At 58.8% G+C, this 14,642-nt stretch overlaps 1 protein-coding gene across 4 annotated transcripts in view; it reads right to left on the bottom strand.

Moving 5' to 3' along the window:
• Positions 1-1,037: 1,037 nt before the first annotated feature.
• Positions 1,038-14,642, bottom strand: part of AP3D1 (adaptor related protein complex 3 subunit delta 1) — a 63,625-nt gene continuing 50,020 nt past the window's right edge. For 3 of the 4 annotated variants that reach the window (XM_049098272.1, XM_025456800.3, XM_049098273.1), the window contains 20 exons: positions 14,423-14,571; positions 14,122-14,352; positions 13,437-13,668; positions 12,376-12,521; positions 11,876-12,017; positions 11,109-11,180; positions 10,384-10,459; positions 9,704-9,906; positions 9,356-9,429; positions 9,069-9,258; positions 8,665-8,724; positions 8,192-8,308; positions 7,223-7,369; positions 6,812-6,859; positions 6,217-6,406; positions 5,897-5,985; positions 5,733-5,818; positions 5,114-5,235; positions 4,942-5,021; positions 1,038-2,069 (listed from right to left, as the gene is read on the bottom strand). In XM_049098272.1, coding sequence (XP_048954229.1) covers positions 1,974-2,069; positions 4,942-5,021; positions 5,114-5,235; positions 5,733-5,818; positions 5,897-5,985; positions 6,217-6,406; positions 6,812-6,859; positions 7,223-7,369; positions 8,192-8,308; positions 8,665-8,724; positions 9,069-9,258; positions 9,356-9,429; positions 9,704-9,906; positions 10,384-10,459; positions 11,109-11,180; positions 11,876-12,017; positions 12,376-12,521; positions 13,437-13,668; positions 14,122-14,352; positions 14,423-14,571 — 2,550 coding nt within the window. In that variant the 3' untranslated portion in view covers positions 1,038-1,973. Of the gene's footprint in view, positions 2,070-4,941; positions 5,022-5,113; positions 5,236-5,732; positions 5,819-5,896; positions 5,986-6,216; positions 6,407-6,811; positions 6,860-7,215; positions 7,370-8,191; positions 8,309-8,664; positions 8,725-9,068; positions 9,259-9,355; positions 9,430-9,703; positions 9,907-10,383; positions 10,460-11,108; positions 11,181-11,875; positions 12,018-12,375; positions 12,522-13,436; positions 13,669-14,121; positions 14,353-14,422; positions 14,572-14,642 lie in introns of those variants that run through there. The other variant, XM_049098274.1, reaches the window with a different exon arrangement.

The raw sequence follows: 14,642 nt of genomic DNA, 5'->3' as shown, positions 1-14,642 counted from the left end.
AGCCGCAGTTTGGTACAAACCAGGGCCAACTTTCGTGCCTCTTGGGGTTCACGCCCCATTGCGCTAAACTTGAGCCACAGGAGCACAGGGAGTCCACCTGTGTCCTCTCCTTCTGCAAACCCTCCACGTGGGTTAAGAGAGATGGGCTCCAAATGGCATGATGTAGACGAGCAGGGACTTGGGAACTAGGGTCCTACCAGGACTGCAGCCTAGTGCCTGGAAGGGCTGCCAGAGCGGGTCCATGCAGGTCAGGAAAGTTGCGCAGGGCACCTGAGAATGACGTCCTGGCAGCTGTGCAGAACAGTCTCCTGGGCCAAGTGCCCATCCGAGGGGATGGGTGTTGGGAGCGAGGGCTGGTTAGCGGGGCCAGCAGAGCCCTTGCCCCATCACTGTGGGGTGTGCCCCTCCAGGCTTACCTTTCCTGGCCCTGGGGAGGGAGGCGAGGGCCAGCAAGGGATCTGGCCTGAATATGTGACACGTGGCTTTTTTCCACTGAGAAGAGTGAGAAAGCTTTGTGGCTGGTGTTTGGGGTGGGTGATTCTCAAACAGGGACACTGGTGGAAGGTGGGCTGCCGAAGGCCGGTCTCATGAGGGCACCCCAAGCCGGGGATTGTTTGGGCCTGGGCTCCGCACTCTCCAGCGTGGGATTCAAGCTCGACAAGCCGTCCAGCTTTCCATCTCCCCACCCAGCGTTACTTGTCTCGAATTGTCTCTTGTCCACGTGTCAGTAAAGCCAGCGGAAATGTGGCAAATTAGAACAAGTAGGACCTGCCTCCCACCATCGCCCACACAGCCCTGCCCTAGTGGGGTCCCCTGGGAAGGGAAGGCAGGGCATGCCCACTGTGCATTGCTGGTGGGCCTCCCAGAGCCCCATGGGTGGGCTCAGGCGGCTCCCTGCCACACTGGCCAAGCTCAGGCGCCTGGACGCTGTGGGGATGACCTCACCTCCACCACCTGGGGAAGGAGGGAACAGGGCTGCTCAAGGACTGTGAGGCGGTCCCCACACGCTGGCATGGGCAGGACATCCAACAGATAAACATGTTTTACAAGTTTATTGGATCATCTTGACACAAAATCATTACAGCAGCGTGATATGTCTCTCTCCTTTATCTGGGAATGTCGATAGCAAATCAATTCTTATATAACACATCATACAATTTTGAGGTTCTAGAATCACCGCACAGGATTCTGTAATAGATTACTCTACATGCTAAAGTGACAGTGTTCGTCAGAAGGAAGTCATAACGTCGTTGAAGACCATCACCTCTGAGGAAGTGCATCTCATGGGCGTGGCCTGGGGTCCCCATGCCCCCTCCGTGGGGTGCATTCCAGGGGCCGGGACCACCCCAGGAGTGAGCCTTCCCGGCAGCTGCGGGCACGACGTGGAACCAACCCTGTGGAGCGTTGAGCAACAGGAAGGACTTGGAATCCCCAACAGTCCCACCACTCACCAAACAATGCTGACGGAGACACATCTCACTGAACAGGAAAAAAACTGTAAACCAAAGGGTGCAGGTTGTGCTCCGTCAGGGATGGTGACTGGACTTCCATGGCAAGTGGCAGCCCCCGTCTGACACACGAACACGCGAGTAGGACGCAGAGAACACAACAGACAGCAGCCTGCACGACCCTCTGGCCACAGCGGAGAGGGCGGAGGGAGTGTCTCTGTGGTGAGCAGGAGCCTCCAGGCAGGGTATCCAGGCGCCTCGTGGGACTCGGATGGCCTCACAGAAGCAGGACACGCCGCCCTGCACTGGCCACCGAGCGCCCGTGGCCTGGATGGCGGTGAGGCCTGCTCCTCAGGCAGCCGGCCTAGCTACTGGAGTCCCCGCCAATGGGGACTGCATCCGGGTTTCTCGCCAAAGAGAGTGCAAAGAGTCAAAGTAAAAACAACGACAGGATACATCAACGCAACATGTCACCTCGCCACGTCGACAGTGGGTGCCCTGTCCCGGCGAGGCCGCAGGCTGGGCTCAGCACTTGGCCAGCGTGGCTTTCATCTCCTCCAGCAAGTTGCTCAGCAGCGTCGAGTCGCTGCATTTCCCGTCGACTGATACGGACTTCTCCCCCTGGAAGAGGAAAAACCACCAGGGAATTTTGAAATACGACACAAAGATATTGCCTCGTGATGGTATGTTCATCCTTTTAGTTTTTCACGAGGCCGCCTTCTATGCTCAGAGAATTAAATGAGGGAGGGGTCCCGGGTCAGATGCATGTCTGCCCGGAACCAGCGAGGAGACTGGTCGAGGCATGTGGGGCGGCCCGACCCTGGAACTGGAGAACCCCTATCCGGCACTGCGCGAGGCCTCAGCAGACCGTGGGAATTATGCCAAAAGCCCGCATCCTCACTGGGGGACCTCGGGAGGAGCATCCAGAGCCTCGAAGGTCCTGGGGAGGACCGTGGGGAAAGCAGTCTGTAAAGTTGTCTGTGAGCCACCGGGTTGGTTCCCCAGCACTGGGATGTGTAGATGTCACCCTAACGAGCACACGCACCACGGGATCATGGCCGGGCCAGCCTGGGGCTGAGCCCACGTGCAGCAGCCCTGACAAGCAGGAGAGGCTATGAAGCCTGTGCGCACGCTCTCCACAGCATGAACACAGCCCCGAGTGACTCAGCATCCAAAGACCCAGGAAAGCCCCGCTCAGCTCAGCAGGAAAGACAGCCACGGCCGGGCCAGCATGAGGCAGCTGTGGGGCCTACTGTGAGGATCCCCGAATGTCACTGACACAGGCAAACAGCACACCTCAGCAAAGAAATGTAAGATCTCAAGAACCACCTCCTCCACGGAAGTTCTAGATGTGAACACGTCATCCTCAACATGGAACATGCGCTGGGTGAGACTGATGGCAGACGGCCACAACAGAGAAGAGAATCTGGGAACCCGGGCCGAAGGACAGCCTCACCTGGACAGACAGAGGGTAGGGGTGGGGAGGCGGGCCGCAGACACTCTAAGAATGCGAACACACGTCCCTGTTGTTGGGATACCACAGGGACATGAATAACCCAGTGCCAAGAGAGTACTTTTTTTTAAGATTTTATTTTATTCTTGAGAGATAGACAGAAGGGGGGCGGGGCAGAGACACAGGCAGAGGGAGAAGCAGGCTCCATGCAGGGAGCCAGACGTGGGACTCGATCCCAGGTCTCCAGGATCATGCCCTGGTCCTAAGGTGGCGCTAAACCACTGAGCCACCTAGGCTGCCCTAGACTTTTTTTTTGACTTTTTTTTTTTTTTAAACATTTTAAGTCATCTCTACCCCTAACGCAGGGCTCAAACTCATGACCGTGAGATCAACTGAAAACGGTGTGATTTTAAAGCACCTAGAGAAAGGTCTGTCCAGGCTAACGCGCCCACCAAAACTAGTCCTGGGGACAGGATCTTGAGCCACAGGCCTGTTCTAGAAGAGCCACCAGGAGGCAGGTGCAGATGGTTGTGATCACTGGGGCTGAGGGTCTCCAGCAGCTGTCCTGTGATCCCTGACAGCAGGTCCCACGAAAGGAGGCTGAGGGGCTGGTGGGGGGCAAATGCTGAGCCCAAGACACAGGAGAGGGAGGGCAGAGGTGAACGGTAGGCACAGATGGAGAAGAAAGGAGGAGGAAACCCTAGCGTGGTCTAACCACACCCAGCCATGAGGACACATGGCCCCGTGGACTGCACCCGAGAGCACTCCCGCCAGCATGGTAAAGTCAGGCTCGAAGGTAAGGAACGCCACGTCGACACCAATCACCAGACAGTAAGAGTGGCTTTTTGGATAAAGGACTTGACAGCAGACAAAACCCCGATGGGAAGAGAGACATTTGTGGGTCAAGACGCCATGACGCTCAATCAACGCATCTGCCAACAGACCCCACAGAGCCAGCGAGACTGCCTGCAAGGGCCCAGAGGAATGGAGACCATCGCCATGCGGGGCCCAGTGACAGTGACGGACTGATCCTAACCCTAACCCTGACCCTCCACGCACCCACGGAGCACCACCCGCCACAGGTGACCACATCTGTGGCCAGAACACAAATCTCCATACTTTCAAAGACCCGAAATCAGAAGCAGCACATCCTCCAACCAGGGTGGCGTCAAGCTAGAAATCAGGAGTAGAAAACCATCGAAATGCTGGAAAACTAAACACCACAGGTCTAAGGAACCTGTGGGTCACAGAACTGGAAACAGAAAATGTCATGAAATGTATAGAATTACGAAAACAGAACCTATAAAAATTTGTGGGGTTCAGCTAACGTGCTACTTTGAGGGAAACGGACAGCACTAATCTCTACATGAGAAAAGCAGAGTCTCAGCTTCCACCTAAACCAACATATAAAAGAGTAAACAAAAAGGAAGAAAATAGAACAATCTATGTATTGCTTAAAAATAGCAAAACTTCTAAAAAGGTAGTTTCATTTGTTTTGAAGTAGGCTTCATACCTAGTGTGGAGCCCAGCGTGGGGCTTGATCTCGTGACCCTGAGATAGAGACCTGAGCTGAGCTCGACAGTTGGAGGTCTATCCAGGCGCCCCCAGAAACACAGCTAAGAAAAACATGCAGCTGATAAACCCGCAGCCAGGAAGACCAAGAAAAATTGGAACACACGTTGCCAACGCAGGACCGAGGGAAGACACCCCTACAGACCCGCTGATGGTGAAGAAGAGAACCAAGGACTCTACCCACGTGGATCTGCCAGCTCAGGTGGAGAGCACATGACCCCGGGTTCACCTGAGAGGACGCAGGTAAACCTGGCAGGAGGACCGGCACCGCCCCCAGCCGCCCGAGGAAAGGAGCAAGCAAGCCCAGGCCCTACGCACAGTGTCTCCCAGGAGACACAGGAGGGGGCACACGCCCACTGGCCCTCAGCCACACGCTGGAACCCAATAACCGTCGGGGCCTGGAGGGCAAGGGCTGGCTCTGGCAGCAAGGTGACGGGGCCGGGGGCGCCTATGTGGGCCGGGGCTCACCTTCTTCACCAGGAGGCAGACGTGGTGGCCCTGGATGGAGCGGCTGTACATGGAGGCGCACGAGTCCACTCTCTCCACCACTGCAACGGAGGGTGCGCAGTGAGGCTGGAGCTGGGCCGCAGGGGGCAGAGGGGCAACCCCACAGGCGTACAAGCCACGTCCCACCTCTTACCAGAAAAATGGTGATGAAAACAGATCTTTGCCAGAAGGTTCTGGAAGGACATACTAATGCCATCGACTTTGATTGAGCTCATGCTCAGGTCCCCAGACTCCAGCAACTTGGCAAAGGCGTCACTGTGGGAAGGACACGGGGCAGAGAGGCTGACAACAGGCAGGCTCCCCAGCCCCGCCCCTGGGTGGCACCTGCAGCTTGAGGTCTCTGAGGGTCCCTGAGATGTCATGGGCTATCCCATGCCCCCAACACAATGCCTGTGCTGAATCCTGACCCTTGGACCTCAGAATTTGACTGTATTTTGAAACAGGGCCCTAATGGAATACAACCAATGCCCTAAAAAGAGCAGGTCAAGGCACAGACCCACGCACAGGGAAGACCATGTCGTAAGGCACGGTCTACATACCACGGAGAGGGTCACGGAGAGGACCCAGCCCTGCCGACACCCCATCACGGCCGGCCAGCCTCCGGCACTGCGAGAACCAGCATCTGCTGTCCGTGCCACCAGGTCCAAGCTGACCTGGGCACTCACACGCCCTACGTTCTCATGCCTGAGGTCTGAGGACGTTTGCCGGCTCACGGCAGAGTGTGAACGTAAGGGGTGTGTGTGGCCACACACCTGTAGCACGGCGTTGTGACCAAGTACGAGGTACAGCTGAAGTGCAGCTTGAAGTCCAGCTTCTCGTGGGTGGAGCCTTCGTCATTCTGCGGGAGCAGGAGCAGAGAGTGAGCAGGAGGCAGGGCCCTCCTGTGGGCTCCCACCATCACCTCAAGCCCTGGTACCTTGGCGATGAAGGACAGGGTCCCCTTGAGCTTCTGGGCCATGACGATGCTCTGGATGGTGAACACAAACTGGGCCTCGTTGGAGATGCCTGGGGAGGGGAGGAAGAGTGGGGCCTGAGTGTGGCATGGGCGGTGCCTGGCTGTTGTCTGGCACCCTGGCAGGTGGCAGTGACGTGACCCCACGCTGGTCAGAAAGCTGGGCTCAGTCCAAGGGACACCAGGTGACAGGACGGGGGGTGTCCCAGGACCGAGCAGAGAGGGTGCAGCAGGAGCCTCCGACCTCCCCCCAGCCCTGGACGTCCTGCCCGTGGCTTGCACACCTGGGGGCAACTGGAAAGGCACCGGGACACCGTCATGGACGGAGGAGCCCTCTGGCCGGGCCAGCTTGGTGTTGAGTGAATCCAGCACATTGAGCTCCATGTTCTTCAAAAAGCTGCTGCTCTGATTCTCCAAAACGACGGACACGGTGACCTGGCTGTCCTTCTGCAGGCTGCCCTGGATGTCGTACGTCTGCAGGGCGAGGTCGGGGTTAGCCTGGCCCCACACAAGGGGCTCGGGAGTGCCAGTGACACTCGTGCAAAGGCGGACCGCCTCTGAGAAGGGAAAGTACCCGAATCCCTATGCAAGAACGCTATTCCTGTGCCGCCCATAGTTCAAGCTGCCCCTGTCCTGTCCCTGGCGGAGGCCAGCCATCACGCCAATCCCGGCCCACCCACATCGTGGTCCCATGCAGCAGGAGGAAATACCCACATGCGCCTCTCCCCCCAGAAAGGCTCCACTGAGGGAGGCTCTAGTAGCAGAAGCCCTGGGAGGGTCCACTGTCCCCAACACCCGACTGCCCTCTCTGCACACGCAGAGAAAGGACCGCAGAGCCTACCCCGGACCCTGGCACCCTCAAATACCCATACTACTCACCATTTTAATGTAGGAATTCTCGGCCAGGAGGCAGTAGCTGGACATGGGCTGGAAACAAAGAGAAACACTGAGCTTTGGCCAGCGAGAACCTGAGGGCGGCGGCTGCCCACAGGACAGGGCCTGTCGCGACCTGCGGAGCGCTCCAGGTGGGAAACACTGGGACTGAAAGAACCAGGGGGCAAGTGCACCCCTGCATCCTAGACAACATGAGCCTGTACCTCAGGGACTCCAGCCACATGGCAGCGCCACCTCCCTGACGCCCAGAGCTCCCAGGGCTCCCCCACAACCCCGCGCCCAGAGGCCCCACTGCCGCCGGCCCGCAGACTTGGCTCCTAGACTCGGGTGTCTCCCTGTGTCGAGGCCTTGGCGGGCTGCGGGGGCCCCTCGGGAGGCGAGTGAAGTACCCCTCACCGGGAGGGGCTCCTCATCAAGCGCGCCGTTCTCGACAGGCTCTGCTGCCTCGTCACCGGGAGGCTTTTTCTTCTTGGATTTCTTCTTGTCTTTAGATCTCTCCTCCTTCTCCTTCTTGTGCTTCTTCTTCTTATGCTTGGAAGATTTCTGGAACAAAACACATAGATCATGGTCTGCTTTCAATCTCCTCCCACTGGTGGGGCCCCTGAGGAACGGCACACACTGCGGCTCTCGGGCCACGCTCCCATGTGTCACGGGGGTTGAGGCGTGGATCAGTGGGCTGCGCTAAGGAGCACATGTGACAGAGCGGACAGAGCGGCAGGCCCTAGGTTCCCGGGGAAGGGGTGAGGACCTGGGACCCACTGCTCAGTGAGACAGTCCCTGCCTACAGGTTACACCCCCGGGGAGGCCAGCAGGACGCCCGACACCAGCTCCTCACTGTGCTCCCAAGACAGATGAGAACACACATTCACAGGGGCACAATTCCCAACAAGTGAAAGGCGGAAACCTCAGTGGGTACGCAGATAGACGAGCGAGGGCCCCCACATGCCGCCCCAGGGTCTGACCCCGAGCCCAGGATGCCCAGGGAGGGAACTAGACACAGAAGGCCCCACGGTGTGTGAGTCCACATATGTGAGATGTCCAGAACAGGCTCCATAGACGGGGACAGGGCTCGTGGGGGCGACAACTTATAGAGATGGGGTTTCCTTTGGGCTAATAGAATGTTCTAGAAAAAGAGAACGGCTGCACAACCCTGTGGATATACTCTGTGGCACTGAATCACATACCTTAAAAAGAAATTTCACAGCATGCGAGTGATACCAACGCTATCATGAAAACTAAAAGCCCAGAAACACACCAACAGGATGCCTCCCCGAAGGCCCTGAGGACCTCCACGCATCATAGTCAGGCAGCAAGCAATAACTCTCCCCACAGTCCACTCAGGACACCCAGGGTAGGCATCCTCACCTTCTCAGGGTCCCGCTCATTGTCCTCATCATCTTCCTCGTCACCCTGCTCCTCTCTCTGGGGTTCCTCATCCTCTTCCTTGGGGGCAGTGATGACAGCATTCACTCCAGGCTCTTCCTGCAGGGAGCCGGGTGCTGGGGCTCAAGGGGGTAGCCAGGGCCCAGGCTGGGGTGTCCTCCACCCCCCACCGCATCTTGACCCCATCTGCGTCAGCACACCAGGCATTTGGTCAGCATGTGCGCATGGCCACCACAAAGCGCAGGCAGCTGGCAGAGGCCTGAGCCAGGCTGGAGCTCTGGGGGCTGTTCCTACAGCCACTGACTGGGCCAGACTTCAGGCAAGGGACCAGGCTGGCCCAAATCTGTGCAGGGGTGCCCCACGCCCACACAGCCCTGCGGAGGACAGAGCCAGAGGAGTTGTCCCTGGACACCTCGGAGAGGCACATGCATCACAGCTGCCCCCTGGGCTCTTACCGGGGCCGGGGCTGCAGCAGGCAGCGGCGTGGTGGACAGCCAGAAATCCAAGTCCTCGCCCTGAAACCACAGGAAGACAGGCCTTTGGCTTATACAGCAGAACAGGCTGCAGAGCATGGCAGGGGTCAACCCCGACCAGACAGGGCGGCTTCAGCTCCATGGGACCCCAACACACAGGGAGCGGACCACAATGTCAGGTCGGGAGGCCGCGGAGGTGCTTCTATCACCGCCAGGAGAACAAGCAGCCCCAGGTGTCTCAACGCCAGGCCGTGAGAAAGCAGCACGACCCACAGATACTTCTCTAAACCTGCAACCCTTCCCCTGGTGTGACCACACGGGTGGACCACATGTGCGGACACGGAGGGACGTGCAGCTCAGCATGGGGGGTTGTGGGGCCCACCTACCTCCTTCTCCACCCTCGCCTCCTTCCCCTTCTCCTTCTTCTCTCGCTCCTTCTCTCTGTGCTTCTTATCTTTCTTCTTGGGCTTCTTGACCTTCTTCTCCACGACGGGGACGTCCTCCTTCTCAGGAGACTTGGAGGTCTCCGCGTTCCTGTGTTTCTGGACAGGCAGCTTCTCGCTGTCAGCTAGGGGCCTGGGGGCAGGGTGGGTGGGTCACAGAGTGTGGAGACGGGACTTGGAGGACATGGGGACTTGGAGAACACGGGCTGCCCCGGGCTGCCCCCACTTACTTGTCCAGGTCGATGTCCAGGGCCCTGTAGGGGTCGTTGGGGTCTTTGTCGTCCTCGTCGCTAGGGAGAGCGTTCTGAGGGAAGAAAGGAAAACCGTCCAGTCCGCCCAGTCCCGAGCCTGGTGGGTCCGTGGAGCCCCTCACCCCCTTCTCAGAAATGGACAGCAAGGCCCACACCCACGAGGGAAGCTCATCTGGGGCAGACAGTGAGGTCGGGATGCACCAGGGTCTCCGGCTCACAGCTCGAGACCCTGCTCTGCAGCCTGGTGCACAGCGAGTGCTGGCTGCAAGCCTCCCTGGGCCATAGAAGAAGCAGAAGCGGAAGGACGGGAAGGCCTAACAGGCTGACCTCAGGCATCTCCTCGGTGACGATGTCCACCTGCTGCGCTGGGGCCAGGTCATCGTCGCTCTCTGTGTGCAGGGAGCCGTGGCGCCGAGGCTTGCCCTTCTTGTCCTTGTCCTTCTTCTTCTTTCTCTTCTTGTCCCTCTCCAGCCTCTGGCGGTGCCTCCGCTCCTCCTCTAGCTTCACGTACTGGTCCGACATGGGCATCCCTGCGGGTGTGCACATGACCCGGTGCTTGGCTGCTGCCCTGATAGCCAGGTGGGGGCGGGTGGCCCCCACAGACTCAGCAGGAAGGGGGCCCCACAGCCCTCTGTGGTCTGTGCTGGAGGGAGGTGAGGAATCGTGTAGGCACCACCCCTCTGGCTGCCTGGAGGCAGAGGCTTTCAGAATGCTGACGTGCAGGCCCAGGGCAGCAGGGACACGTGGGGAGCTAGGGCTTGGGGAAAAAATGAGGTGGCAACAGTGCAAAGACACTTGGGTCCTTGACTCGTGCCTCCTGTCCAGCCCCCAAGCTGGGACCTGCCCCAGCCAAGGAAGCAGCATGGGGTGCAGCAGAGAGCTAGCATGCCAAGCTGGAGGCTTTCAAGGTTGGCCCATGACAGCATCTGGGACCTGAACTCAGCTCCCACTGCCCTCGCTTATGGGAACTCCTGGGGCGGGCTTATGCTGCCCATGCAAACACTTGCCTGGCACCTTCAGGGGCACCGAGAGGTCTATCTGCACCACAGGTATATGCTCCACCCCAGGCACGTCCTGGTACCGCTGGAGAAGTAAGCATCAGGGTGTTACTGGACAGAACAGGTAGGGACAGAGAGGGATGCCTGAGCAGGGGCTGCAGCCCAGCACAAAAGAGGCAGACGGCCTGGGGCCTTGTAGCTCCAATAGGGCATGGTGGGGAGAGTGGCTGGCTAGATTGGGAGACTGGCCTGTCTATGTAAATGAGCCCAAGCCAGATATAAGGCCTGTACCTAACGAGTACTTAGCGCCCACCAGGATGGCCAGAGTCAGAAAGCCAGATGTTGCAGGAGTGGTGGGGGCCATCTGTGGCCCCTGAGAAGGCTGAGCAGAGTCACGAGGTTACCTGGTAATCCCAGAGGAGGGAACCAAGAGACTACTCATGGGCAGCCGGGTCTACCTGGGGGGCACCCAGCGGGTGAAGGATGTGGACAAAGACAGTGGGTACCACCTGCGTTATGATCTAAACGCTGCCTTCACTCGGTGTTGTAGGCAGGACCCACCTGGCAGTTGGGTCACATGGATCTACTGTGACAATGAAGTGCCACCCTGCAACTGTGACAATGAAGTGCCACCCTGCAGAGGATACCTCTGCTGTCTTTCTGAGTGCGGACGGGGCTCTTATGAGGCTGTGGGGGAGGAAATGTTTACCAGGACGACTTGGAACCAGTCTTACCTTCTGGGGGGACGGGGAACTTTTGATGTAGAATGGGTTGTTGGCCTGTTCCTGCTTCCGGGCTTCTCGACGCTGCAGGGACGGGAGTCAAGACACATGTCAGTGACTACATACAGGTGGAACACATGCCCTCCCTTCTGGGCGTGGGCTACCTCCATGTTCCCGGCCCCAGGCAGGCCTGGGAAGCCACAGAACTTTACTGTTAGCCCTTAGCCAATAGGAAGACCACAGCAGGATTGAGGTCAGGAAGGAGCTCAGGAGGTGGAGATGACCAGCTCTGTTTCAAGGATGGGAGTTCAGAGAGGCTGGGTGAGCTATTTGAGGCCACTCAGCTCCAAAGAAGAGCTGAGCTAGGAGTCAGATCACATTGCCTAAAGGTTCAGCTTGCAGAGGGGTGGGACAAGGGCAGGACAGGTCATGAGGAGAGGAGGAGCTCCTAGAGGGACCCCGTATTTCAGAGAGAAAGGAGCCAGACAAGGTGCAGTGGGGAGCTGGGGAGCCGCAGTATCTTTGTTCTTTTCCAGGCCATCTCCACATTGCATGTTGTAAATCCCGCACCCAAGAGGAAAGGAGCAAAGCCCCCATGCCTCTCTCTGAGGAGCTCTGGCCTCAAGAGACGCTACTACCCATTTCAACAAACCCCAACCAGTCTTCAGAAGGTAGCTCAGTGCTGCCCAGAGGACAATACGACTGTGTAGTCACTTGTGCTCTGAGTGAGGCCATCTGCCCCTGTGAATGAACCCCTGCCTCCATGGGTCAGTGCTCACCCGGGCCAGCTCCTCCTCATCCGCCTCAGGCTGCCGCTGCTTGGCCTGGCGCTGCTCCTCATCGTGGAAGATGGCCTTGGGCTTCTCGTCCTCAGACTCACTGTCTGAGGGTGGCTCATTGATCCAAGCATCCAGGTCTAGGCTATAAGACACAGTGAGGTCACAAGGCAGCTCCAGGCTGTGCGCCTGGCCCTGGACACTCAAAGCAGCATGTGCATCAGGAACACCCCGTCCTCTTGGAAACAAGGACACGAAGACTAGGCCACTACTTGAAATCACAGCCATCCCAGTTCGTCTAGGGGCCCCCGGCAGCAGGGCTGGCCCTCATGATCCCTGTGTGTCCTGACGATCCTGTGCAGGCTCACAAGGCCCCGAAGTTTACAGGCAAGGGCTGCCTTCATCCACTTCCCAGCCACTGGGACAGAGACACCAGTGAACGCCCTGCTGCAGTTCCCTCCTGCCACCCCGGCCCATACCCTCTGATGGGCTGTGCAGCTCACCCTTCAGGAACTGGAACTTTCTTCTGTGCCTTGGGAGCCACCGGGTTCAGCTCCCCAGCGAAAAGGGCACTCACTTCTTCAGCCACTGGCACGTCCTTAGCCTGAAGCTTCTGGATGTGCTTGACTAGCTGCAATATGCAGGACGCCTGAGGGGACCACAGAGGAGTCACAAAGGGTCAGAGAGAACTGGCCCTGAAGGCCACTGAGCGTCACAGCTAACTGCTCAGACCTTGTGGATGCCCAGCCCAGGGAAAGCGAGCATGGCTGCCCCTTGCCCGAGCCATACTGAAAATGTCTGGAAAGCTCAGAGAAGCCATGGGCTTCGTGGAAGCATGCGCCGAGGAAGAAACCAGCCCCAGCCTCCGTGTCAGTCTGCAAGAGGCTGAAGAGTGAAACAGGCCCACAGATGAGACAACGTCACGAGCAGAGAGCACGGTTGTCCGAGAAAAGCCCTTGAACGGGCCTGTGAGGCCCCAAGTGACCTGCAGCGCCTCCTTCCAGGAGACACCCAGGCGCCTCACAGCGGCTGGTCCTCTGCAGGTTCTGACTTGGGATTCTGCTGGTGTGTGGCTCCCAGATGGATGCATGGGGACCACGGCCACCAGCTGGGCTCCTGTCCTGCCGCTGCCCTCAACCACAGTGCACCTGGACCCGAGTGGCATTCAATGCTGACGTGCAGTTTGGGTAACCACAAGCTCCACGTAGCCCACAGGCCATCAGAAGCAGCCTGGCCGTGGATGCCTACACTGCCACCCTGAACTCCCACCCAGAAACCTGCTGCCAACTAGATGCTTCCCCCGAAGACCAATGTCAGAGCATCTCCCACTTGTTCATCCTCTCGCCACCCACCCCCTCCCTGGCCTCTACCTGTGGACCACTACACACAGTCTCCCCGACCACGGGGGCCCAGACCTGCTCACATCCCCAGGCTGAGGCGGAGCCCTGGAAAACAGAGTTCTGCACCTTGCCCTTGGGAAAAGGCAAAGCTGGCCGCCGTTGGGAAGACACAAGCACAATATGTGGGCTCTTCCAGAGACGGGAGCCCCCGGAGAAACACTGACCCGCTCCTGGACCTCCAGGTCCGCACTCTGTACAAACTGGGGCAGCCGGTCCACCATGAGCTGTGTGACTTCCTGGGCCGCCTCTGGCTCTGCGGCCTGCTCCTTCTGCTGCAGGATGGACGCGTACAGCTTGACTACATTCTGCACATACACGGCCTGGATGTGGCCGGGCAGGGTAGTGACTTTGGGCCGCAGCATGGCCTCGAGGGTCTGATGGGGTTCCTGCAGGTGCCTGCAGACAGGGAGGGCCTGATGAGCACACCACCCCTGTGGCTGCCAGCCCTGCGGGCGCCCCGCTACAGGGGTCACATGCACACACTCCCCCCATCCAGGAGAGAAGGAAGAGAACTCTAAGGAAGTTAGACAAAGGAACGATCACAAAGTACCCGTAGGAAAAAATGATTAATAGCAAGCAAAACCAAACTGACAGCACAATTAAGAGTGATGAAGCTTCTCTGGCTGCAAGACTTGGGTTACGACACAGCCATCCTGGGCCATACTGTGACCAGCTTCTCGCTTGTTCTCTCGGTGGAAAACATGTGCTTAAAGCAGCTCTTTCAGCAGAGAGAAAGCCCCAGGAAGGAGAGACTGGGGCAGCCGCCAGGGGACCAGGGACACAGGTCTGCTGGCACCCCTCTCGCTCCAGGGAGCACAGGTGGCCCCTAGCACCACTTGCACAACTCACTCGGAGAACTCCCCGCAGATCCAGGCGGCTGCATAGAGCACCTCGCAGATGCCATTGCGCTGGGTGCTGCTGGCCACCAGATGGGCGCTGTCGAGCAGCGCAGACATCTGCGACACTGCAAACTTGCGGATGGCCTTGACGCGGATGGCCACGTCCAGCATTTGCGCAGCGATGAGGTGGCCGTGGCGGGTGCCCTCCAGCCGGGTCAGCTCCACCAGGACGCTGATGTACCTGCAGAAGGGAGCCCTTGAGGAGTGCCCCTGGCGCCAGCCCCCGCCCCCCTGGGCTGTGGGGCACGGACCACTGGAAGTTGGTGATGTGCTGGTAGTTGCACTGGCTGCAGATGTCGATGATCTTCGTGAGCAGCTCGTCGCGGTAGGTCGTGCCCTCGGCCTTGTCCACATGGCTCATCAGCTTCTTGACAATCTCCACCAAGTTCTTCTTGGACACCTGGGGGGTGGGGGATGAGGAGAACGGGGGCTGCTGAGGGAGGGGCCAGACCAAGCTGGGGCAGGGCACGC

This window comes from Canis lupus, chromosome 20, assembly GCF_003254725.2.
Source record: "Canis lupus dingo isolate Sandy chromosome 20, ASM325472v2, whole genome shotgun sequence".
Taxonomy (NCBI): Eukaryota; Metazoa; Chordata; class Mammalia; order Carnivora; family Canidae; genus Canis; species Canis lupus.
The sequence above is the reverse complement of the archived record's forward strand: the minus strand, read 5'-3'. Positions and strand labels throughout refer to the sequence as shown.